This window comes from Vicugna pacos, chromosome 35 (assembly GCF_048564905.1).
Source record: "Vicugna pacos chromosome 35, VicPac4, whole genome shotgun sequence".
NCBI classification, from domain to species: Eukaryota; Metazoa; Chordata; class Mammalia; order Artiodactyla; family Camelidae; genus Vicugna; species Vicugna pacos.
The window spans coordinates 18,162,797-18,190,014 of record NC_133021.1 but is presented as its reverse complement, the minus strand read 5'-3'; the positions used below and the strand labels follow the sequence as shown (position 1 = coordinate 18,190,014).

The 27,218-nt window shown below is 38.9% G+C and overlaps 1 protein-coding gene across 1 annotated transcript; it reads left to right on the top strand.

Moving 5' to 3' along the window:
* Positions 1 to 722: 722 nt before the first annotated feature.
* Positions 723 to 19,836, top strand: MTPAP (mitochondrial poly(A) polymerase). Its single transcript, XM_006215930.4, has 9 exons — positions 723 to 892; positions 6,533 to 6,705; positions 7,388 to 7,621; positions 8,595 to 8,819; positions 12,787 to 12,998; positions 15,204 to 15,430; positions 16,964 to 17,056; positions 17,136 to 17,209; positions 18,871 to 19,836. The coding sequence occupies exons 1-9, from the start codon at positions 739 to 741 to the stop codon at positions 19,222 to 19,224; spliced, it is 1,746 nt and encodes a 581-aa protein (XP_006215992.1). The 5' UTR covers positions 723 to 738; the 3' UTR covers positions 19,225 to 19,836.
* The last annotated feature ends 7,382 nt before the right edge of the window (positions 19,837 to 27,218 follow it).

The following is a 27,218-nucleotide window of genomic DNA, read 5'->3' as shown; positions in this document are numbered from 1 at the left end:
CTATTTAGGGCTGGGGGCAGTGTGGTGATTAGGGGTGATAGCTAGTGGCACAAGGTTTCTTTTGGAGGTGATTACAATGTTCTAAAAATGATAATGATTATTGCAAATCTTTGTGAATATACTAAAAACCATTGAATGGTACACCTAAAGGGGTGAATTATATAGTATATGAATTAAATCTCAATAAAATTGTTACAAAATAAGAAAGAAAGAAAGAAAAAAGCCTGTACCAGGAAACCTAGCTTTAACTTCCATCCGTACCCCTGCCTGGCTGTGCAACTTTAAGAATGTTACTTAACGTCTCTATGCCATAAATAAATGGCGATAATAAGAATTCCTACTTCACAGGGCTGTTGTAAGGATTAAAAGAATCAACACATGTAAAGCAGTTAGAACAGTGTTTGGTAAAGAAAAGGTGTTGTTTACAATAAGCATAGATTCCCAAGTCAGTGCTCCTTCCTCACGCCCTTGCTCTCTGGTTCTATTTTCACGACTCTATTTGCAAGAGTCGGAGGCGTGCGCGTTCTCCTGGGGGGCCTTCTTTTGGAGAACCGTGAGAGAAGCAGAAATAAGACCTGTCTGAAAGCTCACGCATCCTCATTCAAACCCCAGTTCAATTTCTTTTCTAAGCGGAGCGCGTTCGCCTAGTTTGACCCTCGAGGTTTCCCGTCGTCTTCGCCGCAGCACGCCTGCGCGGAAGCCCGGCGCCCTTTCGTCTCCAGTCCTGCGGCTTCGACAATGGCGGCCCGCGGCGTGGGGCTCTTGACCCGTTTGCCCCTATGTGCGCAGAGAAGTCCAGTCCAGCGTCCTGTCCACAGACTTCTCAGTAACCCAGGAACGGTGGCCGCGGACCTCAGGAGGGAAGAGCAGCCCGCGGGGAGCGCCGAGACAGGTAATGGCGCGGTGTCTGCAGCCGCGACCCACGGCGGGCGAGGGAAGCGGCAGGAGACCGGGATGCGGCGAGTGCTCGGCCTCGGAAGCGGCCGCGGACCCTGTGCCCCGTCCTCGTCTGACCTCTCCAGGCCGCCGTCGTTGCTCGCAGTGGTGGCGGGGTGTGCGACGTTTCTTCCTTCGGGGACTCCCGTGCCCTAGGAATGAAATTGTTCAGACCTAAGGGAAGTGCAGGCCAGGAGCCGAGCTTGCTATTTCAGTTTGGCGAAATGTTGTTGCCAGTCACAGTGGTGATGCCACGGACCTCAGTCAGCTGCTCATCGCTCACAAGGTGCTGGTGGAGGCCGAGCATAGTGAAGCCTTGATGAATAACCAGGGTTCCTGACCCTCAAATGCAGGGCTCTGCCTGTGAGGTTTACTGCCGTTTAATTTATTCTTCTGGCCATGTTGAGCCAGATCAGCTTGATGACAGGTCTGCGTCCGCTGGAACAGGCTGTCGTTCCGCAGGTGTTCTAAATGTATGTGCTGGTGTGTTGAGAAGGCCACTATTGCTGAACCTCCGTTGTGGCCCACGAGCTGTGTAGACGTTATTTACAGCGCTTACAACAATCTGGGAAGGAATGTATCGCTGCCTCTATTTTACAGGTGTAGAAAGAGGCTCAGAGAGCTAAGTGACTCGTGCAGCGTCGCACAGCTGAGTTAATTTCGACCCTCAGTCCTGCTGTTAAACAGAATGTGTTGGTTTTTACCATTTCTTAGAGCTGTAGTTTTAAGATGTGAAATTATTTCTGGGAACAGTTCTAAGGTAGTCTAAACAAGTACTATATTTCCCCCTAAAATAAATGGTAGGATTGCTGTTCTTATAAGACTGTGAAAGACTCACGTTGAGAGTGAGAAATATTACGTAGTATGACAGCTCAGGAAAATACTGATTGGATTGTATTCAGTGGAAGCTGCTTCTGTTAAAAGTTATTTAGTGACTGAAAATTTGAGTAAGGCTTCTGCCACAGAAGTCGTTGTAATTTAACATGTGTATAGGGGTTTAAATTGGAGAATTTTTTCATATGTTCCTTGAGAAATAAAACTGTGAACTAGGTTTGGAAGGAATTACTGTTACTCCTTTTATAGATGCAGAAACAGACTAGGCCAGGTGGCTAGTTCAGACTTACTCAGCTATTGAGTAGCAAAGGTAAGAATAAAACCTTTTGACTCCAAAGTCGAACTACTATGTAATAGAGCTAGGCGGTTTTCCCAGGAAATGTGTTTCATTTTGTATCATTAAGATAATATAATGTAGCTAAATATTCAGGGACTCCCTTGCGGATAACAGGTAACAATCCTCATTTGAATTTCTTTTCCATTTTTAAAAAGAGAACAAGGTAATTACACCTTTGTAACTCACTTAGAAGCATATAATGTTGTAATTAGGGAGAATAAGAAATATCCAATTGAGTTTTTCCCTCAGGTGAAAACTCACTGCCGAAACATTGCTAGTAACGTTTTCCAGTAACAAGGAACACAGCGTTTGATAAATCAGCCAGTTCCATTTTTGGTCAGGCTTTGATGGCTGACAGATACCTATAATGAGCTAAATCTATTCATTTCCCATTTCCCTTTTGGTCTTAGTTTTGACATAGTGTTCATGTGAGTAGTGGGAAGAACCCTGATTTAAGAACAAAAATATGTAGTGTATTGTTCAGGATTCATTGGGTGCAGGTGAGAGAAACTAACTCGAATTAGCGTAGGTAGAAAAGGGAGGGTACAGGAACCATGTAACCAAACCCCAGAAAGAGACGCGGCTGCTTTCAGGTCACTGGGTGGATGGGGTCAGAGTGAGGTGGTGTTTCCTCAGCTATTGTTTGGCGGCCGCCTCATCTCAGATTGGCCTACCAGGGGTGTTGCCAGGGTAGGGGGCAGCGATGGCCACCAGCAGCTCCACTTTCACAGCTTGCAGCTTTTTCCAAAGGGATGAATAAAATAATCTTTTGCCTGAATTTGAAAAATTCTAAGAAAGAGCTTTTTGATCATCACACCCCCACTTTTTGAACCAAGAGGAGCTATTTTAAATGGTCTGATAGTCTTGGCCTCTCAGGTGGGGTGATGGGTAGGATAACCTGACAGCCCCACAAACACACAGCCTGGTGTTCTACAAGCAGGGCTGTGCTTTCATCAGAACAAGGGGGACGGGTGCCAGCACCCCAGCAGCAGCTAACTCTGCAGGAGCTGCCCGGCTTGCTAGGTGTTTGGCTTTGTGCAGTTTTTCACCAGGGAGAATACCTGCGCTGTCTACCTCAAATGGTCGTGGTGAGATTCAGAAGAGAATGTTTTTGTAAAAACTGGGAAGTGCCGCACCAGTGGAAGGGCAGCTCTCAGGTTCTCGTTAGTTTTTTCCAGTTTGTAAATCCCCACTTCATCCACAGTAAGTCTCTGTCAAGAGTTGTAGACCTTTCATTGCTCTTGTCTGGATGCTCCCTGGCTCATCAGTATCCTTCATAACCATTATGTCCAGAGCAGAGCATATGCTCTGTGTGTGGCCTGACCAGTAAACAGGAAAGAAGTGCTGTGACCCCTTGAACTTGGATTATCTGTATTTGCTCCTTGCCCTCACCCCCAATGTGAAGACATCCCCCGGACTTTCATCAAATCAAACTTCTGGGCCTCTTTTATACATCTACTGCTAACTGAATTTTCCCCCCATTATGTGCGTGTGTCTTTAAGTTGTTTTTAATCTAGTCTTATTTTTTTGTGTTTATGCTCACTAGGTTATGGATCAAGATCACCGCAGATTTGACTGTCATAAAATATTAGCACATACTCATTTTTCCTCGCAACTTTGTGTCACTTATAGGTTTGACAAGCCTTCTGTAACATACTAAACTTATGCTCCCTGAAGCTGTCCACTCCTTTGTGTCTCCGTCATTCATACCTACTGTTGTTCAAGGCCAGGGCTGTCAGTACTTCAGACGTTCCCTCTCTCATCTTCTCAAGCACATGCTCCACCTTTTATCAAACTTCTCCATCTCCATCTCAGATTCAGTCTCTGCTCTTGCCCAGTAATGCAGCTGCAGGGATAGACCTGCATGGAAGTGCAAAGGCGCTGAATACAGCTAACGCTGTAGTATTGTTTGTAATAGTGAAACAAGGTAAATCACCTAAATATTTATCAGTAGAGGATTGACTGAATTACCATAAATATCCAAGAATACTTATGCAATTATTTAAAAAATGAGGTAAATGGATATCTACTGACATGAAAAGATATCCACAATGTATTAAATATTTAAAAGTGTATTAGAACAGAATAGAATGTGTATAGTACATTTTCAGTAATTTCAGTTGTGTGAAAAAGGTTTATCTCTGGAGAGATGCAAATGTGTTTGTTTACATATGCCTTTAAAGTGTCTGGAGGTAAAAAAGGTAAGTATCAAACCTAATGCTTGGGTATTAGAGGGAGAAGCCTGGGGGAGGATGTATACTTTTGCTCTGTAAAATTTTATTTTGACTTTACTTTTACAGTAAGCAGCTGGACATCAGTCTACTCAGTAAATATCAGAGACAGGAAGTTAGAGGTAGTAATTGTGATTGGAAAAGTGGGTGAAGTGGTCCAGGCAAAGCCTATACCATTAAAAAAAAAAGAAGGGACTAGGGAGCAGTTGGAAGGGCTGTCAGTAGACTGAGAAGGAAGTGAGGAAGAGTGGTCCCTGTCCTCAGTGTGGGAGGCAGGTGTCCCCGCATCTTGTTCAGTAACTGCAACACCATGAGTTACGCTCTTTCATGGATGTTGGAGTGAGGTAACGCAGAGGTGGAAATGATTCTGCCGTGGAGGGTCAGAAGTCTTCACAGACCTGAGCCAGACTGCGAGGGTAAATGGGATTTTGCCAGGCAGAAAATGAGAAGGTGGGCATTCCAGCCGTAGAGAAGACGTGAGCGTTCCTAGTATGTGTGTGGGTCTTGCGTGTGGAGAGGACCATGAGTGAACATTGCAGACGGAGGAAGTGGTGCAAGTTGATGTCGAGAGGAGAGAGGGGATGGTAACTTGATACCCACTTGTGGGGTTTAGACTTGATCGTGGATGTGGTAGGGAAGCTGTTGATGAGTTTTAAGCAGGCAAGTCAAAGAATAAGACAGTTAAAAAAAGATTATTTTATAAAGATCACTTTGGCGGCAGTGTAGAGAACAGCCTGAGACGGACAAGAGTCAGTGAGACCAGTTTAGGAATCAGACTGCTGTGTTCCAGGCCTGAAATGAGAGATTGATGTTGAAGAACTGGCATCTGGAATAAAGATGAGGCTGCACATTTTTTATTCAGTTATAGTCAGTTTACAGTGTTGTGTCTGTTGTTGGTGTACAGCACAGTTTTTCAGCCATACATGAATATACATATATTCATTTTCATTTTCTTCTTCACCGTGAGCTACTACAAGATCTTGACTATATTTCCCTGTGCTGTACAGTATAAACTTGCTTATCTATTCTGTATATACCTGTCAGTATCTACAAATCTCCAGCTCCCAGTCTGTCCCTCCCCCTTCCCCCGGCAACCACAAGTTTGTATTTTATGTAAGAGATGTATTTTTAACATCTACACTGTGAATGTAGGAAAGATACTCAGTATGTTTGAACAGTTGTTAGAAATGTGGAGTAGGTGTGGGTCCAGAGTCCTCCGGGGAGGCTGGCCTCTGGGGCGACACTGATGAGCAGGGTTTAGGGTCCCGCCGGTTCTCACTGTCATCAGCCCACGTTGCTCTGTCTTGTCCATGACGATGTCTTGGCACTTGCTGAAGTGAAGTTTCAGTGTAAGTGCAATATTTCCTTTATCCATCAGTTTTGTAACCTTTTGAAAGAAGATGAGGCTAAAAGCCTTTGCTCATTTCTCTGCATCAGTTACATTTTTATTCCATTTGATCTCTTTGGAATTAGAGCTTGAATTATTTTCTTTTTCCTTACATTTAGTTCACTTGTTGATCTTACCTTTGTGATCAGTTGATTGTTAATATTTAATTCTTGCCTATCACGGCTCTTATCTTCATTTCCTGTGATTTGCAAAACCTCAAACCCCTGGAGTAGTTTTTAATGGAAAAAAAATAGACCTATATTTCTTTAGTAGAAAGGATCATGAGCTCTTTGATTTCCTTGTGATACAGAGTGCATGATCATTGGTAACTGGTTGTTGACTGAGCCAGATTGAGACTCTTTAGGAAGAAAAACTATAACAACTTACTTTAACACATTAAACTTCTAAACTCATTGTCTCATTACGCTCAGGCTTGTAATAATTTCTTTTAGGCTTTGGAATGTTAGACACATACAAAGTCTGTGTAAGTTGAATTTTGTTTAAGGGTTACGTGAGTGAGTTTACTTTTCTGGTTTTGCTTTTAAAACTTTGTGGAAATCTCCCTTAGTAGCGCTATACATTGAATATAGGAAAGCAAAATAGAGTGGAGAGTTTAACTCTAGTCCTAAGAGAATGGAAAAATGAGCACTGGAAGCAGCATAGATTCACCCTCCTAAAGGGAGAGGAGATGAGATTAGGATAAAGTTGGTTGTACTCAGATAGAAAATATAAATTGTGTATCTTATAAGATATACTTTAAATTTTACGTGTTTATGTGTGTTGGGAATGTTTTTGTCTCATTCATAGACTCTGAAGACAGGACTCCCAAAAAGAGATTCTGCGAGGTGCAGAGCGAAAGGCGAGAGCAGGCCCAGCGGACTGTGCTCATTCACTGCCCGAGCAAAATCAGTGAGAAGAAGTTTCTCAAGTATTTATCCCAGCATGGACCTATTAATAACCATTTCTTCTATGAAAGCTTTGTAAGTATTTGAAAAACAATCTACCTTAACATTCATGCTTTTTTTTTTAAGTGATTTTTTTGCTATGTTGCCTCTGCAATGTGGTACAGTTAGAGTCTCTTTTAATATCCTACATCTTTCTTTATCTGAATTTCTTTTTTTGTTTGTTTTTTTGGGTGGAGGTAATTAGGTTTAATTATTTACTTTTAGAGGAGGTACTGGGGATTGAACTCGGTACCTTCTGTAAGTAAGCTAAGCATGTGCTCTACCACTTGAGCTATACCCTTCCCCATTTCTTTAATGAGGTTTTTTTTTTTTCGGTATGAGAATAGAAATCCTTGCAGGAGTAGGGGTCTATTACAGAATTCTAAGCAATTTATAACTGAATCATTCCATTATTTGAATATTTCAAATAGTTCCATTATCTTAGGAATAGAGACCGGTGGGAGATCTCTGTTGTGTGTTTTCTACTTCAGCATTCTTTTCAGCTTCTCTTAACTCATACCACTTTATAATGTTTCTTTTCTTCATCTGCTTATAATGATTAAAACCGTTGTTTGTGTTAGAAGCGTATCATTGTAAATTTTAAAAATTAAAAAAAAATTTTCCATGTTATGAAAATTGCTTTGCAATATGAACTAAAATACTCTGTTAAAAATAGCATTTTGAAGTGTGTTCTGTTTTTCTTACATTTTTGGTCTAGGGTCTTTATGCCGTTGTAGAGTTTCGTCAAAAGGAAAGTTTAGCTTCCCTGCAGAGTGTGACTCGCACGCCGAGCCTGGGCGCAGAGGCTGCAATTCCGTTCAGATCGCGTTACTTCAGTTTAAAGTTGAAGAATCCATCAAACCAGACTTCGGGCCAGCCGAGTGTTCAGTGCAGTAATCAGTCTTCTCCTGCGAGCAGGAAGGTTTTTGATTTACTTTGTTGTGCAGAAAATGTAAGTTTATAGGTATACTTCCCCAGCTTTATATGTGTGTGTTTGACTTGTTTTGTATAAGTTGACTATTATTAAATATTCAAACTACAGAATATACTGAGTGAAGAGTAAAAGTTTTGGGCCTTTAAGTTATCCCGGTTTTCTTTTTCTTGTCAACACAATGACGTACTATTGTACATACCATTCTTGTATAAATTTTGAAGTATCTTATTTCTGGTTTTATCTCTTTTTTCTGCTGAGTAGTGTTTATGTTAGTTTTGGTTTTTTCACTCAGACCTGTTAAAGGTTTAACTAGTCCTTTCAGAGAATCCGCTTTTGGTTTTATTTATCAAAATACTAATTTTTGGTTTGATTTTCTAATTTTTAAAACTTTACTTCTAACCTTTTGTATTTCCTTTCCTTTCTGTTATTTATTTTTCTTAAGTTAAATGCTTAGTTCAGTTATTTTCAATATTATTTTCAAATGTGGGCATCTAAGACTGTGGTTTTTATTTTAAATATTCAACGTCAGTGTGTATCTTCACAGTGTGGTGATTTCAAGCCCAGTCTTCTAGTGGACGTACGAGATTGTTATTCTAAGGAGCTGAGGGATCTTGGGCCTTCTTTCCTTGCAGCCTTGCTTATTTCCAGTGTTTATTACCTTTAACATTGGTTTTTTTCTCCCCACAACTTCTCTTAAGTGTCTAGCTTTGTGATTGTTTTGACCTCCTCTTCTGGAGCATTTTACTCTTTTCTTTGTCTGAAAACAAAACTTTATACTCATGCTTAAGAAAAGGAGTAGTTGTAATTCTAGCCAGCTGGTGTCCTCATTCCTCAGTGCTTTTGCAAGGGCATTTGTGCAATCTGCTTTTAAGGCTACCTTTGAAAAGACTGTGTATTTTTAAGGTGGGTCTCCTAAGCCAAGTAAAATGACAGTTATTTTGTATGAACTGAACGTTTTCTGCATTTCATGGGTTTTGTGTTGGCCAGCTAGGTAGATGATCAGCTGTACACTCTGACAAAGGAGCTCCAGCTGACAGAGGAGAACACCAGGCTTCGCCACCTCACCTGTTCCCTCATCGAAGATGTAGCTGCCGTGTACTTCCCCGACTGCGCCGTCAGACCCTTTGGCTCCTCAGTGAACAGTTTTGGGAAATTAGGATGTGATTTGGACATGTTTTTGGATCTAGATGACATTGGAAAATTTAGTGCTCACAAGGTAATTATATTTCTTTAGATCACACAGTTAAGATATTAGGGGAAAAAAAAGAAATCTTTAGACTCCAATCTGTGAGTCATTTTTATTTATTATTTATTCTTATTTTTATTTCCTATTTTTTTCTTTGCTTTTCACTCCCTTTCCTCCCTCCTCCTGTTGGATTGATTTTCTTTATTCTGCACTTTCTACCTCTCCCTTCTTTCCTCTTACAGCTTAGAAATTATATATTCCATTTATGTTCTTAGTAACATGCATGCCTGACAGAGTAAAGTTAATCAGTCTCTCTGCCATCATCCCAAACAATATAAGGGATGCTTTAATTGAATTACAGCTTTGATTGGAAAAGACATCTGTGTTTTTGTAAAATGTTAGGTTTTTATGACCCTGTCTTATATATTTCAAACTAGTAATCATCTCTGTGTAGATGTCCAATTATAAATTTTTGTAAAAGTTCTTGTATGTTTCCTATGTTAATTAGTGGCATCTTAGCTTTTCTGATGTTTGCTATCATCTAGGCAAAGATATCTAAGCTCTCTTTTGGGTCTGCCTCTTCATTTATATCCTCAAAGCTGTGATCGCACAGTCCCTTGTAAGTTCCCACTTAGGTGACTGTAACTGCATCCAGCTTTCTGCTCATCACTCCTCGTGTCGTGCCTTGGTATTCCAGCCTTCAGTCTCTGCTGTAGTTACCTTAAAACCCAGACTGGATCGTCCACAAACTGACAGTGATTTTCCTTTTTAACGTAGAATTGAAGTGATCTCTCATAATTCATTTTAGTAATCATTTCTCGTTCTGTATCTTCATATGCCAGTTTTCCAGTCACACCATTTATTAGCTAATTATAAGGCGCTTTTAGAACATGAATAACGACCAAAGAGTGTTCTGTCTCTCCAGTGAGCTCCTCTCCATTGCTGACTGTCATTCCTGAGCAGCTTTCAGGGCCTAGTTCTGACTCTACCTTCTTGAAACCATGCTTGATTTTCATCTGCTCCAGTCAGAATTAACCACTTTTTTTTCTGTAGTGCCTGCTAATATTTCTGTCTGTCCCACATCCCTTCTGTGCATGTTCAGCTGGTGGTTGATGTGTGTCTCTCACTGCATCATAAACGTGGGCAGGGCAGGAACCATGTGTGTTCATTTTCTTAAGGCACAGAGTGCCTGTCTCAATACATAATTATTGAGTTGAAACTGGCCAAGGAATACGAAGCACATCAGAGTGGAACAGATCACTCTTATTGAGACTAACATGTACTTGAAATTTTCTAAATTCCTGGCAGGTACACTTAAATTGTATTAGGCTCTCTTTAAAAAAAAGACCTTACTGAATAATTAAGACTCGTAATAATATGTCATAGTGGTGAAAGCTTGGGTTTAGGAGCCAAATGGCAGAATAGTAATTCTGCTTACTAGCTGTGTGGCCCTGGGTGAGTTACTTACCTTCTCTGTTCCTCTATTTTCCCAGCTATAAAATTAAGTTAGTGCTGTAGCACCAAGTCATGTAGTTTGAGAAGATTGATAGACAGTGCTTAGCCCTTAATAAGTGTTCAAATGTTGACCACCACCTGCAGCAATATTATTAATTATTCTATTATTACATAAGTAAGAAATACAGTTTTTTCTGTTGGAATCAGAGGGAGGAGTTGGAAACTTAGTTGGATCTTAGATTTCTGAAATATAAAGGTATGTAGAGAAAGATATTTTAAAAGATAGTGCTCCAGTCTCACTCAACAATTTGACATTATTTTGCATATAGGTTTAATTTATGCAGTGTTGTTATAAATGTGTACTTTGAAATAGTACTTGTTTTAAATTATAATAGCTTTGCTAATAGAAACATTTTAAAAATGAAATATGATGAAAAACAGAAGCACTTTTAAATTCATCGTTCATAAAGCCCCCTGTCTGACTACTTTACACAGTCGTGAGCCTCTCCTTCCTCCTGCCTCATGGTACTTTGTGTGTCTCTTGGCACTCCACTCTGGTTTGTAATCCTCTGGGCTTGCTTCATTCTTTGGCCTGACTTGAGGGCAGTTAGGAAGAGATTATAACTTAATCTATACATATTTTAAGGTGAATTTTTTTTCCCAGTTAATAGTTTCTTAGTAATTCAGTCTGCTGCATCCTTTTCAGTGGCTGCAGAATATTCCATTGAATGAATGGACTGTAATTTAGTTACCCAGTCCTTAATTTGTTAGACAGTTAGAGGGTGGTATCTTTTCACCCCTTTTTGCCAGCTGTATTAGGTAATATTCTTTGGTTGTACATAGCAGAAACCAAACCAAAGTTGCTTAAACAAAAGAAGTAGAGGAAGGATCTTAGAACCCTCAGTCAGGAGTGTGGGTCAGTCTTAGGAAAGCACTGGGACTAGGAAGTATAAACTATCAAGAGTCCATGACGTGTTCTGTTTCTCTCCACATACATGCTTTAATATCTTTCTCTCCCCCCTTCTCTCCCCTCTCCCCATCCTCGTTGTTTTCTTTACATCTTCATTCTTGTGGTATAGAATGTGCCTGCCCCAGAGCTTCTGAGTTACATTTCAGCCACACGATTGCCTGGGCTGCAGTCCTTGGTGGCGATCTCTGGGTGAACAGGCAGTGTGCCCTCTGGCAGCACTTAGGTCAGCTGCCCATGCTGGTCCACGTGGCTGCGGGGAGGGGTGGCTTCCATCATAAACGTTGTTGGGGCCTCAGTCCTTTCAGTCAGAATGAGTTCTCGAAGAGGGGTGGTTAAGGGTAGGGGGCTTTATTAAGCTAGATAGAGCTCTAGAATTTTAACAGCTAGTCCGAACATTACATATGTAAAGTCCCAATATTTCAGTATTGAAATTGTCCCAAAAGCATGTCAGTGTTGACACTCCCCCGACAGGTGTACGTTTCCCCACACCCACCAGTGCAGGTCCTGTCAGCCTTTTTTGTCTTTGCCAGACTGATAAATGAGAAATCTCATTGCCATTTTAATTTCTTCTTAGTTTCTAGAAAACGTCTTTTTACTGTGTTTCTTACTCACGTTTATTTCTTCTGTTAATTTCTTATTCGAGTGTTTCTGGTCATTTTTAGGATTGGGTGGGTTTTCCTCCTTTCTATTTGTACAAACCCTTCATAAATTAGGGGAATTAGCCCCTTATATGACATATATATTGTTGTCTTCCTTTGTCTTTTATCTAGTAGTGAATATATGCTTGACCATAAGATGGTTTTTTTATTCCTTCATATTTCTTCTTGGGTATTCTGGAATCTTGTGTCACACTTAGGGACCCCTGTCTAAGATGACCGCATTCACCCATTGTCTTCCAGTGCTTTATTGATAAAACCTTTTACATTTAAGTCTTTGATCCATGTTGAATTTACTTTTATTTAAGGATTAGTCTAGTTTATTTTTTATAGCCACTTATTTGTTAAATAGCAGTTTTCCTCCAGTAATTTGCAGAGTTCATTTTATTAAATATTAAATTCTATATATACTTACATCTGTTTATACTGTTTTTTTCTGTTGATCTGTTCTTGTACATGTATTTCCTGTGTAACTGCTGTGGGTTTATAGGATCTATTAAAATGTGAAGGCTAGCTTGGAAAGAGCATGTGTATTGACTGAATTTATACTCTATGGTTCTATGTATAGTATTACTTTATAAGTAATACACTGTGGTGTATAAATTAATTATAAAAAGCCAGTAATTTTTCAGCTTAGTACTTTATACTCTGGAGAAGCAAAAGACAACTGAAGTTTTTTTTTTTCTTTTTTAAACTGTAGATTTTTTAGGTCCACTTTTGGCTGCAATTTCATGAAGACTTCTGTGTGTGTGTGTGTGTCTGTGTGTGCCTGTGTGTGGTTATTGATTTTTTGTTTGTTTGGGGTTTTTGTACGTGTGTTTGGCCAGAAATGACTTAGAGCATCCTTTTAGAAAAGTTTATTTAAGAAATTCCTTTTTATAAAAAGTTCCTGTTTATGAGTGTTTTTATTATTCAGGCCTCAGGAAATTTTCTGATGGAATTTCAAGTGAAAAACGTTCCTTCAGAAAGAATCGCAACTCAGAAGATCCTGTCTGTGATAGGAGAATGCCTCGACCACTTTGGCCCTGGCTGTGTGGGAGTACAAAAAATACTAAATGCTCGCTGTCCACTCGTCAGGTTCTCACACCAGGCCTCTGGATTTCAGTGTGACTTGACAACTAACAATAGGTATGATCTCTTTGTTTGTTATCTTAAGTGTGACTATTGTAAGTCGTGAACATAGTGTTTCTTGTACAGAAACAGTGGCTTTTGACTCTTTGATATGCTTTAATAATAATTTTTAAAAATTTGAAGCACTTGAACTGAAAAGTAGAAAATACTTTCTCTTACATGTATCTGTTGGGTTTTGGGGGGTTTTTTTGGTGTTCCCAAAAAAAGCCACTGTGTTAAAATGCTAACATACCTAGCATCTGAGAGGAACTATATTTCATTATTTTCACTTACGTAGTCTGGTAACAACCCAAAGTACCTAAGTATATATTACAGTCTTCTAAGTGTGCTTAGAAAATCAAGTAGCAACTTGAGTTTGACCTCTGAATTGCTTCCAGATATGTAGTCGATTTTGTGTCCAAACAAATTCGTATTTGCAAAGTCAGACAGTGGTTTTTATTTACCATATTTTTACTTTATTATCAACCTGTTTGCTTTTTAAAACAATGGGATGAGAATGATAAGTTCTTTCATACTCTGTTTCCTTTTCCTTGGTTCTCAGTAGGGAGCACGCCTCAGGGGAGGGGTTTCTTTCTGAACTCTCTGGTATTCTCACGCGTGCATTTGGTTTCACTCTCCAACCTGTTAGATAAATAATCATAACTAATAATACATTCAGAAAATCCAATCTAGAGCAGTTTTGATTCAACTCAGGCTCACTAACAAATCAGGGCTTAAGTACTTCTGAATTTCTCTCAAGTAGCCCTGGAGTAAAAATTAGTAAGAATATATACTATACTTTCTATCATTGTAATACTTTCTTTATAGTTGTAAATAGAATAAAATAACATTTCTCTTTGTTATTGTGCTATTTCCATTATCTTGCTGGTAAAATTTTAAAAAATTGTTTTAATATGCTTCAGGTTTTTGTTTTTAGATACATTTCTTTATGTCAGATACCTCACACTATTTGATACTTATTTTTCAGCTTAATTTAGCTTAATCAAGCTTAATCACCTTGAATTTCTAATTTGCTGTTTGTTCCTCTTTAAACTCAGGAAGCAAGTGCCATCCATGTGGGACTGTATAGGCAAGTGGGAGTTGATGTTAAATGATACTGTGCCCTCTCAGTTCTCTGAGAAATCACAAGACATGTTTTGAACTGTAAAGCTTAACTTTAAAGTATTTCATTTAATTCTTTGCATTGTAACGTTATGACCAGGAAACTTGCTGAAAATAGGTTTGATTTCTTAATAGGCATTTTATCTTCATGGGTTGGGTTTTTATAAATATTAAGTAATTTGGGGTGAATTTTAAGACATTTATACTTGATAAAATAAGTAAAATATTTTCCTTATCAGGGAACTAGATAACCCCTCTTTCCCATTCGAAAGTGTCCTGATTTGGATAATAAAGTATAAGGTCACCTCACTTACAGTCCAAAACGAAGTCAGATTTGTTTTTGAAATTCAGTTGTCAGGAAATGCTTACCCCAGAGGAGTTGTCGTATTTGCTCCCTGGGCTAACGTAAATCCTGCAAGTGACTCCATTTGCTTTCCCGCTACATCTGACAGGAAGATTGGAGACAGACTTGAAGCTCAGTTTCGGTTACTCTGCAGAGTTGTTGGCCCGAATGCCTACAGCCCAGATAGATTCTGGTGCTGACTTTGTTCATTCTGTGTCTTTGATCTAAATTTATAGAGTCATCCCTGGACGTCTTACTACAGGGATTCTTAAATGCTGTCTAAAAACAGTGGAAAGCAAATAACAAAAGTTACTTGTTTGGGTGCAACAAACAAATACATGAATTAATGACAACTTAAAAAAAAAAGAAAGAACTGGATAACCTGGTGTGAAACTGAGATGTGAAGCCTCATTTACAAATGCGTCTGTGTCTTTATTGGCGGTTACTGAAGGACACTCATGCAGTGTCTTTCTCTTATTAAGGCATGTTTAGGAACTTTGATACTGAGCTTTAGAACTGCATCATGATTGTCAGCATTTAAGAGATTGTTTTATTGGTGATGAATGTACTTGGTATATAACCCTTCACATTAAATTTTATGTTGCAAATACATAGTGCTTTCGATTATCTGCTCATGCTGTTCTGAATATGTTCAGATATGGTAAGATATTTAGAAATGTTCCCAGGTATGTGTTTCATTCTATTCCAGGATCATAATTTGGGGGATTGAAAATTCTTGTTATTTTTCTCTTTTGAAGGATCGCCTTGAGAAGTTCTGAGCTCCTTTATATATATGGTGCCCTGGACGCTCGAGTGAGAGCTTTGGTGTTCACTGTCCGGTGCTGGGCTCGAGCACATTCCTTAACGAGTAGTATTCCTGGTGCTTGGATTACAAATTTCTCCCTTACCATCATGGTCATCTTTTTTCTCCAGAGGAGATCACCCCCTATTCTCCCAACACTAGACTACCTAAAAACCCTAGCAGGTGAGACTAGAGGCATCTGTCTGTTGGTTGAATGGATAGAAATACCATGTGTTAACCAAGCCGTGTGTGTGTGTGTGTTGGTGGTCATGTATTTTCAAAGCCTTATGAATCTAAAATTTCAGTGCCTTTTATTTTCTTGGTGTCCACCAGGGGTCATGAGAGAAGGTGGTTTGCAAAGCTGAGGCCTTTAGAATTTTTTGAGAGTTCCGTCCGGTTGTGTCAGTTGGCAACGTTGTTTACAACTGTCGGGAGACAGTTGGAGCCTCTCCCTTAGTTGACCGAGCTTGGAGTGACCTTGGGAAAAAATATTTTTAGAGTAATCTTGGGGAAAAAAACATTCCGGATACAGCTTTTGACTGGATCACAGCTTCAGAGATGGCTTTCGAAGTCTGAAGCTATTTCCCGATTTCTGTTAGGGATGCTAAAAACCGTTTCATGATGTTTTAAGATCCTAAATTTTTTTTTAGTTAAAAGGTTATAAGCAATCTTACGTGAATTATTTTACAATTAGTATACTATTTAATTTATATTATAAGTAAATTAAAATTTTGATAGACTACTGGAGGAGATACCAAAGTATGACAGTCCTAAATTCCAAAAGGAAGATAATTCAGGAATGTACTCAAAATGTATATGCACTCCATCTACCTACATACTGCTGCCACCTAATTCTTTTAAAGTACATCCCTGAATCCTCCCTGTTTAAAATAACATTAATGGGATTTTATTCCCTATAATATAAACCTCAGTTTACTTAGCTTGGTATTTAAGATCTTCACCTGTAGCCACAACCCATTTTTGCAGCTGCTTCTCCCACCATTCCTCTCCATATGTTCCCACATTTCAGCCAATAATACGATCATAACGTTTCCTCTTAACTCCTTTGTTGATGCTTTGTGTCTCTTCCTGGAATGTGCCTTGTTTCTCTAAACTTTTTTATGCCACTTTTCCTTATTATTCAGATTGGAAGTGATCTCTTCTTTCCAGTGAATGCTGTGTTGGTGTAGCTTGAAACTGAGCTTTAAGAAAAGCTCTGTGTGATAGGTTAATGGCACTTTGGAAGTTTTCAGGGAGGTGGAGTGGTGGGCACCTTTTAGAACTCTTAGAAGATTCAGTTTGTGTGTGTCATTGATGAATTGTTGAAAGTAAATGTATTAAAAGGTAGTAAGAATGAAAATGGAGACCTAAATTAAATATTACTGATCAAGGATAATGCAAGGATTTAAGTTGGTGAAAGATGGAAGCTGTCTACGTATTCATTTATAACTAAAAACTGATGATGTCAAAAGATAGGTCAGGAATCACTGAGTGTTGATAGACAATTCTGGTTTGCTAAAGTAAATAATTTCACCATAGTATAATTGGTGTCACATCTTTTTTAATGGAGTTTTTATCCTACTGTCTATGTGTGTACAAATACCCGCTAATAGAACACATTAATCTATAACTTTGATACATGTGATTATAGATTTCTGAAGTAGGAAATATCTTTGAAATAGATTGTGAAATACTTTTCATTTCTGTTTATTTAAGATGCAGAAGATAAGTGTATAATAGAAGGCCACAACTGTACATTTGTTCGTGACTTAAATAAAATTAAACCTTCAGGAAACACAGAGACGCTCGGTAGGTACTTTCTTTTTCTTTGCTCCTTTTTGGACTGAAACAGACTTTCTTCTTATTTTCTTGTTTTATTTTCTTACAGAATTACTTCTGAAAGAGTTTTTTGAATATTTTGGAAATTTCGCTTTCAATAAGAATTCCATAAATATTCGGCAAGTAAGTACTGTTTTAATATTTGGTTATTAGGCATATGGTCTTCTATACTAATATTTAATGAGTTTAGTTTTTGAAAAAGCACTCTAGCAAATGCATGGCAGCTCTGCAGTGGTAGGTGGTGATGAGGAAATGGGTAGTGATGCCTGTGGAGCTGTGGAACTTGGCCGAGATCAGTCGTCTGGTGTTTGGAAGAGCAGACGCCAGCTCTTTTGACATCTGTGTTTGTCACTTATACTAGTACTGTATCCTTCAAAAGGTGGGATATGCTATGAAAAGTTCTTTAGAAAGCACAATTTTACATACAGTTCTCTTTAAGCTGGATTTGGGTTTCTGTAGAAGAAACGGAATACCTCGCCCCAGAGATAAATTTTGGTCTTCCCCTCCATTTGAGCCCTTAGGCTAGTGAATTTATGGCTTTGGTTCTTCTGAGTAGCTAGAATGATAGACATTTTCCATAAAAGGAAACCTATCAACATAGCCCCTAGGCACAATTTGTTTACAAGAAGGGGTACTTGAGTTAGCTCTCTGGGTTTATTCTGTGTAACGGGTGGATATTTGGTGATGGCCCTTGTAAGATTGGCTTCATAAAACACATACTCAGGTATTCTTTTCTGCTGTTTCTTCAGTTCTCCTTTTTTCACTCTTCCCTAACCCTTGTCCTGCTCGTGGAGATTTTATTAAAGAAAAGAAAAGAAAGTGTGGGGAAGGGAAGGGGTAGAGAGACAGAGCTCTGGAACACAATCTAGAAGAAAAAGGGCAGGGGGCCAAGGAATTTCTTGACCCTGTTTGGACCCTCGCCCCTTAGGGCTTGGAGGTGACAGACAGGCAGGGCCCCTGCGGGGCGGCACTTGGAGCAGTTAAGGAGTGAAGGCGCTGCTCACAATGGAGACTCTTTACTGTTGGTTTAGTAGTATTTCAGTTATATATGTGACACCATGTGAAAGAGGAGAAGAGTATATATAGGCTGATGGATCCCTGACCTTCATAGGAGTGGAGTTCTAGCTTTGCTTTTATTTCTGTGAGGTATCCTACCTGGCATTGCCTTATTTAAATTGGCTGTTTAGGAGTGTACATAGGAAATCTTTAGTGTTTTAAAATGAATAATGGATGATTCCTTGTTCCTTCTTTTCCTTTCTCGTTTCATACTTGTGAAACATTAATTGCCATATTTAATTTAAGGCTTCTAATTTTGTGTGCTGCTATTCCCACTGTAATAGGTGTGTTTTTAGCAAGTTTTAAAAATAAGTATATCTAATCTTATTTTCTGTTATTTTTCTTTTTCATATTTTTTTTTCTCTTCCCGGCTCTATCCTGTTAGGTAAAAGTTACGTTATGTTAAAAATACTTTTATTGGTTGACTTGGTCCAGATACCACTCATCTGAGCAGTGACATCATCTTCCATGGCTCATAAACCTAATTTATTTTTCTCTAAAGAATACTCATAAAACTACAGTGGGGAAAATATCAGAAGTACACACACATATATAACACTAATGCACAACACGCATCCATACCCGTCTCCGTGGGAAAGGAACTCTCTACTCTGTAAAGTTAATGCTGATATTTTACATGTTTTTGACATTTTATTAAACCAAACTGTTTTTATATCTGAGCCCTTCGAATATTTCTACATTTTTTCCTTCTTTGTAATGCTCTGTAGGGAAAGGAACAGAACAAACCAGAATCTTCTCCACTGCACATTCAGAATCCTTTTGAAACTTCTCTCAACATTAGCAAAAATGTAAGTCAAAGCCAGCTGCAAAAATTCATAGATCTGGCCAGAGAAAGTGCCTGGATTTTACATCAGGAAGATAAAGGTCGTCCTTCCCCGTCAAGTAACCAGCCCTGGGGCCTGGCAGCCCTGCTGCTGCCTTCTGTAGCAAATGGTGTGTCTCTTGCCAAGAAGAAGAAGCCAGCAAGTGAAAGAATTAAAAACTTGTTGGAATCCATAAAAAGCGGTCCAGAAAATTCCACCAACACCAGTGGAAAAAGAGCAGCTAGTCCTCAGTCATAACGGCTGCTGCCCTGCCTTCAGAACTGGTTTTTTCCCGTACGGGGACCTCTGGACCACCTGGAAGAGCTGAGGGAGACTCTCCCAGGTCTCACTGTCATCTGACGTCTCTTCACGATCTTCTCAGTGGGCCCCTTAAGCTGCCCTGATGCCCTGCGATGTGCGCAGGCCGGTGCCCCGTGCCAGTGTCTCACAGTGTTAGCCACGGGAACGCGGGGAAGATCGGAACGTGCTTTAGACAGACCACGCTAAGCGAATGGGGAAAAATCAGATTTAGAGTCAAACCATTGTTGATCTCCACATCGGTCCCTGGGTGTGAATCATTTAAGAGGACTTCTAGGTATGTACATGTGTAGGCAGTGAATATAATAAAGCTGCAAAATTTGATAGTACTCTTTATTTTAGTATTCTTCAAAGTACTGTTAGTCACATATAAATTAAAACTGGTTGGTACTGATTTCCAGAAATGTTCATGTTTTTAAAAGATATAAATGCCACTTCAGTGACTACATTCTAGGTATTCTAAGCCAAATACATAAAAAATACTGGTACATTGTGTTTAAAAATATTTACTAAATTTTCCTATTTTCAAAAATAAAATCCTTTTTCTACTAATGTGATATTGCCAATATTCCTTCCCTTCTCTTTTGAGAACTCCTGTAGGAAACAGAAACGTACTGAAGTAGAATTTCCATTATGTTCCCTGTACCTTCAGGTTAAGAAGCAAATAATGCAGTGTTGGAAAACAGACTTGAGCCAGGCTGACCTCACAGTAAATTACTCAGTTTCTTTGGGCCCCAGTTGTTTGATCTGCAGAATGGAGGTGACAGTCGTGCCTCCTTCACCAGGTTGTGGGGAAGACTGAGTGAGGCCCGCGGAAGGTGCTGGGTCCAGGGCCTGGCACTTAGTGCATGCTCCTTCTCTTTAGCTGTTACTTCTGAGGGTTTGTCGTGCATAATTACTATCCTTGCTCCTCAGTGTTCAGATTTAGGGTTTGTAGTGTTTTTTTCAAAATAGTTTCTCATCTAAATTTTGGATCAGAAATTGTAACAAGCTCTGCTTGGGATACTATGGGAAGCACATTAATGGGATTGTTACGAAGCACGTGAGTTCTGTGCCCCTGTGGACGTGCTGTTTAACTCCACATCTGAAACCGACAGGCAGCTATTAGCGTTCTTTTACACAGGCCGTGTCCTTACATTAAAAGCCATCTTTCATGTGTTCTTTAGTTCTGTTGGGCTGGAAATCTGTATTGAGTTACAAAGAGGTTTAAAACACATAAATATTTAAAAGCTTCTGAATGAAATTGTGTTTTTTCTTCTGTTCACAGAAATATGATTGGATATTTTCCTTTTTAGGTTGGTGTTAAGTCTAAAATGGTCATTTTAGCACATAAAATATATATATGTGTTAGCATTTCCTTTCTTTTTCATAATTTATAGAACAGCTGTGACACTGTAGGTCTGTTTTGCGTTTCAGAATGAGGTCTAATTATGTGATGAGTTCTAATTCGCACCAATCTTTTAATGTAAAGTTTTGATTCTAGTAAATCGCATATAGACTGCCAACAGATTTCTTACATTTTCTCGCAAGTTCAGAGTGTCACTTCCCAAGTTTTTACAAAATAGTTTTTATTACCTCTTAGGGGTAATCAGCGATTATTTGTCATTGCCATTTCTCAGTTAAAACTAATTGCAGCAGTAAAGGTAAGGAAAACATTTTCAAGGTTTTTCTTTTCTAGCTATTATGAGTCTGTCATTGACTAGCTTTTGTGAACATTGAGTTTTAGTCTGTGGATGAAAGTAATTTTGATATGAGCCTCCCTGGATCAGATTGGTTTCAGTTATACATCATTCTAGATTTTATAGCCCGCTAGTCTAATTCCTGGATTTGTTACCCAGTTTTAGGCAATTAGAAAATTGACCAGAGACATTCTAGGAGAACAGTGTATAATCTGTCTCATTCACAGATCTCCGTCATCAGGAGGAGAGAGAATACAGACAGTTGACATAGGACTTTTCCTGCTGTCATTCACTGCTTGCCTGTTTGTTTTGCTCTAGGGTGAGAACACATTTAGACTGTTATAAGTCACTTCATTTTCCTAGAAATTCCTTGGCCTTAAAAGTCCAGCTCTGTTCAGTTCCGTACAGCCTGCTGGTGCCATGGTAGGCAAGAGCTCCCCTTACATGTCCCATTTAGACCTGCACAGTGACTGTCTGCAGCAAAGCCAGCAGAAAGAGCAGCCAGGCAGTCCTGCTGGTCCAGGCAGCAGGCGGCAACTCTCCACTCGCCAGGGTTTGGCATTCACTTGGTGAGTAGCTGTTGTTGCATCTCGATTCAGCACCTTCAGGAAAGCACGGTAGGAGGGGGACATTCAAAAGGCAGAGACCGTTTCTGCCTGAGATGATCAGAAAAGGCTTCATCGAATAGAACAGGGTAGGTCTGGAGGAATCATCTGTGCCGACCAGGAGGGGTCACAAGGATTATCGTTCTGGGAGCAGAAGGCAGTGTGAACAGGGCGGCAGAAGAGTGTTTGGAGGACTGGCAGTCCGGGCTGGCTGGGCTGTGGTTTTGCTGGGATGCTTGGAGCACCAGGGTGGGGCAAGATCGTGAAGGACCACCAGTGGCGAGTTCAAGGAAGTCAAGTGCATTGTCAGCGGTAAAGCGTTGAAGGTTCTTGTGTAAGAGAATAATAAAAATTAAAGCAGTGTTTTCAGTGATTAACATGTTGGTACCATGTAATTACAGAACACTGCTTTTTTTTTTCTTAGTAAATTTGAGTACCATAATAAGCCCCATCATTAAGTTAGACAAAATCTGGCTGTTAAGTTTTCCACCGAGTTCCAGGCTCTGACTCTCATAAACCCCAGTTTAAGTGTAAAGCTGTCGTCAGGAAGCATCGTCACGTTAGGACATGTGCTTCTATGTCAGGCCTTCCTAATGGGAATTCTTTGCAGAATGTACTTGGAAAGGAACAGAGACATGACCAGAAGTCTCTTTTCACCTTGGGATGATGCTGGGAAATGTATTTTAAATACTTGAAAGGCTTATTTTAGTTTTCATGCTGAGTTCAATTACTTGTGGGTACATATTCCAAAGAATATGAACATGACAGTGTTCCTCTGGAATTCCCATGCAGCGACTCCCAGAACATGTCAATTTTAGGTAGAATCTTTAGTCTGTAATATCTGTGATAACAGGATCTTTAAATCACAAATTATTTTTAAAATACACACTTCGTGTTTTAAATGTGATCCTGTTTGGTGTGTGTGTGTGTGTGTGTGTGTGTGTGTGTGTGTGTGTATCCACCCCTCTTTACGTACTCGGTGGAGTCGGAACTAGATTAAAGGCATCATTCACTTTTATTTTTTAATTTTTTATTTTTTTGCTTGTTTTTTAAAAAATTTTATTTCATTTTTACTTTTAGATGAATACATTTAAATCTGTTGTTTCATGGGTGAAGTTTCGAAGTTTTAGGTTGTGATGCTGAGATGTTTTAAAGAGAGTATTGGAAAGATAGGACTTGAGACAGTAAACACTATGAAGAATACATAGTATGGTAAAATACCTAATTGGGAATAGGCCAAATCTAAATGAATGAAAAATATAAACTATAGATTGTTATTTTTTCTGGGTTTGTTTTGAAGTATCACATATTGAAAACTAACTATAATGGATGCTGTCAAATAAGATGGAGCAAATTAATGAAAGATTACAAATCAGGCCTATGTTTTGTTCTGTGTCACCAAAATTCATTAATATGTTACCTTTGTCAGGTATAATGAAAATGAATTTCATACAAATTGAAGCTTTTCCTATTACAGAGTTATTGATACTTGGCTTAGATTAATGTAGTTTAATAATTAGAGTTTTAATTAGTCTTTGCTAGACTTACACGTGGGTATGGAGAGTGGTATGAAATAACATATTAACATCTCTTTCATCTCAGAAACTCTCAAACATTGAGTAAAAGGTGGATTATGAAGCTGGCCGATGTCTTGCAATGGAATTTGAAACTCAAAACCTGAATTTTTTTCACACCATGTGAAGTGTATATTGTAATTCTATAGGTAACACAAATCAAGTGTAAAACTAGCACAAGCTTCACCTTGTTTTTCTTCTTTAGCAGTTAATTTTGGTGATTTGAGAAGAGCTGTTTGTTCATAATTTATGTGATGACACCCCCTTCCCCCAGTGCTCTGACTGAGCCCACAGTGAGCATCTTTGGAGTTTCCCTGCTTGATTTCTTGGCATCACTGGTTATAAAGCTCAGCTACCAGGACTGAATGGTTTCTTCAGTTTTATATAATTTAGTTTTTTAAAAAGAGAATTATAGCATTTTAACATACTTTATAGTTTTGTATTAGATCAAAATATTTTTATATTTTGATTTTTCTTTTTTAAAATTCTAACAGTGAGCAGTGGCACTTCATTTACCTGTTGCTGAGTGATAAGATGGGTTCAAATAAACACATTTTTCATGTAAACACTGATTTCCAGAGCTTCGTCCTCACCTCTGGGTACATGACTGCCAGATCATTATTTTAGTCCCCCCTCAGGAACCGCGTCAGTATTGTGCGCTGGGCTCTGCTTTACTCCAGTTCAGCCTGTTTTAAATTAGAGTGATTTTCTCCCTTAACATTGGCTAACCTCCTAGTTTGCCTGTTTCTCCTGTTGGCACCATTATTCTCTGCCATCATAGCTCAGACTCTGGGGTCCTTTTAGACTCCTTTTTTCCCTCTTGTTTAATCAATCTCTTTCTATTTCTGTTGCCATTAGCTTAGATCATGTCATCACCTCTCTTCTAATTTAATACAATAATCTGTTACCTAGTTTCCCAGCCCAGTGTTTCCCCTCTTCTGTGCCCCCATGTAAACCGTCAGTTTTCAAAGGAGTAAGAGTTAAGAAAGCACATCTTATGGTAAATAGTAAGTTACATATGTGTGTCTATTGTAGTTCTAAAGATAGCTTGGAATTGTACGGAGCTTTAAGTTCATTCTAAACATCAGTGAGCAGGTTACAAAAAGATACTGAATGAAGGTTCTAATTAGTAAAAAACCCTGGATTTTTCCTGTAACATCACAATATATTCTGTTTATAAACTCCACTGACTTAAAGTTTTCAAACTTCTCTAATAATGACGCTTAATCCCAAAATACTGGTACAGTGGAGTCATTCATTCAGTAAACATTTACCTGTGATTGCTACGTACCAGACACTCTAAATTGAGATATATAAAGAGATAAAAAGTTAGAATAGCTAGAAAAATGATTTTTGTCCTTGAACAGAAAGGCTTAATGTAAGGGTAAAAGTTTTGCCTACATATTAATAATGATGCAATCAGTTAGAATCCTATAGGGATTTTTAAAAGAAACTTGAAAGTCATTGGAAGTGTATGAGGAAGAATAAACAAAAATAGCCAGGGGAAAATATTTTTTTAATTTGATAAAATAACATGAAAATATAAGGTAAATGTAACATTAAAACAGAAGACTACTTGTTCGAGATAGATGTATCAATGAAACAGTCCAGAAATATACTCAAGATATATATGGGAATTTATAGTAATATTATAAAAGACAACATTTAAAATAAGTAGAAAAATGGATTATTGGGACAACTGGTAGCTGTTGGGAAAAAAACATAGTTTGATCCCAGTCTCTTATACCCAAATAAATTCCAGACGGGTCGGAATTTAAACGTGGAGGGGGAAAAAGTGGAATCATACAGTACTAAAGAAATCATAGGTAAATATAAGCTTGGAGTGGGGATGTGTGCCTCTTCAGCCATGACATACATTTATAAAAGAATATATTGATAAATTTCACTAAAATGGAAGACTGCCATGAAACAACCATAAACAAAATTTAAAATTCTGATTCTGATGAAAAGGGGCTAATTTTTCTCTATAGCTCTATAAATCAATATAAGTAATAGGCAGTGACAAAGATACAGAAGCAATTAAAATGGACAAGTAAACAATAAAGATGGTCAAGCTTACTGATAATTATACAAAATTTTATTATGATAGAGAATTTTGAACACAGCAAAAGTAAACTGAAAAGTATAATGAACTTGCATAAATCCATCCACCTGTTTCAGTAATTAACTCGTGGCTAATTGTCTTTAATATATCACCCAGTTACTTACCCATCTGTATTATTTTAAGCATATGCCAGTCATTCTGTCATCTTATCTGTAAATATGTCAGTTACTGCCAAAAGAACTTTTTTCTAACATAGTAACAAATCATCATCAAACCTAAGTAGAACAAACAAAAATAATACTTCTCTAGTATCTGCACATCCATTTAGAGTTCAAGTCTCCAGTTGTCTTAACAGACATCATGGTGGTCTCCCAAGTACGTTTGTATAGATCAGGATCCAGTTACAGTCCCCACATTGCGACTGGTTGACCTGTTTCAGAAGTCTCTTGAATTTTAAGGTTCTGCTTCATGTCTTTTTCTGTTTGCACTTTATTGGAGGTACTGAGTTGTTTGTCTCACAACATGGCTTGGCCTCATTTTGTCAGCACAGAGGACCATGTGCTGGGCAGCGGTTCAACATCACTTAATAACTTAATTTTTTAATTTTATCAGTTTTAGAAAACTTTTAATCATGTTCTTTCCTGTTTTTTTCTTTTTGTCTCTTCATTCTGGGTATTTCTAACCTATATTACAGCTTACCATTTTTTTTTCTTTAAACCCATTCATTGAATTCTCAATAGTAGGTTTTAGTTTTTATTTTTATTTTTTCAGTTCTAGAATTCCCACTTGGTACTTAAAAATATTTTTTTCTAATTTTCTGACAGAATTCTCCATTCCACCTTTGATTTTATTATAAAGTCTGTCTGATAACTTGATGGATTATCTGGTCTGCTTCTGCTTTGCATGATGTTGGCTTCTCTCCTCGTGTACCTCACTGTTGTCATTTTATATGCTGGCACTGTATGTGAAAAACAGTAGATGGCTTGAGGGAGGATGTTGATCGTCTTTCAGAATGGATTTATTTCTGCTTCTGGAAGATGGATAGGAGTACTTACCATCCTGGATCACCTTGGTCCAGAAAGGGCTTGAGGTTTTGAAGCTGGATTCATTTCCAGATTCTAGTTCATGTTTACCCTCAGAATGGACCTTCCCTCAAAGCCAGGAGCATTTACCAGGGTCTCTTCTCCTGGGTAGGCCCTGAACTCCAGTTTTTGTCGTCTTTCCCTGTGATCCTCCTGAAAGCTCTGCTTTTGCTCTGAATGGCCCCATCAGCAGACGTCCCTGTGGGGAAAGCAGACCCAAATCAGAGGCTCGCTCGTGTAGGTCGGCTTCTGCGCAGCCTGGTTGTCTTTCACAGCCTTACTAGCGTGCGCATGCTTTCAAGCAGTCGCTTTTGGTTTTGCCCAGCGAGAGAGCTGGTGTATACTACCAGGCTGCCGTTACTGGAGGCCACTGAGTTCTTTTTGGTTGCCATATGTATATATTTTATCATTTTAAGTTTGTGGGACTGATGTACACTGTTCGTTTAGCTCGCTTGCTTGTAGGGGGCTCTCACGTGATGTCTCACTTGCCGACACGCCTTGAGTTGGGCCCCCGCGGCCGCGCGGGCTCCTGGCTGGGGTGAGAGCCCAGGTCTTCACCGCCGAGGAGCGAGGCCCTGCAGGCGCCGTTTTGTGCTCTGCTTCAGCATCAGGAATGGCCAACTTTTATTTCTGGATTGTGGTTCCCTCACAGGATTTTGTCCATGCCAATTCAGAGTTTAAATTTATGCCATGTGTGAATGAGTGCAAAGTGCCCAAATAAGAATGGGGAAAATATCTTGTTTTTCCAGCCATATTCAGACACCTCCAGCAGCTATGAAATACAATTTTTCTTCCAGTTTTCCGAAATATTTATCTGAGTTGAGACCAAGAATGAAGCATTTTAGGCCAAAATGCTTCTTGAAGGTTTTATGATTTATAAGAGAGAGTTTAAAAATTCTCTTTTGAACTTCAAGCATGTTATTATCAGG

Excerpts from the sequence above, each read along its gene's own strand:
- MTPAP (XM_006215930.4), top strand. The coding sequence starts at position 739 with ATGGCGGCCCGCGGCGTGGGGCTCTTGACCCGTTTGCCCCTATGTGCG. Across the intron at positions 8,820-12,786 it reads GAAAATTTAGTGCTCACAAG|GCCTCAGGAAATTTTCTGAT; the intron begins GTAATTATATTT and ends TTTATTATTCAG. Across the intron at positions 12,999-15,203 it reads GACTTGACAACTAACAATAG|GATCGCCTTGAGAAGTTCTG; the intron begins GTATGATCTCTT and ends TCTCTTTTGAAG.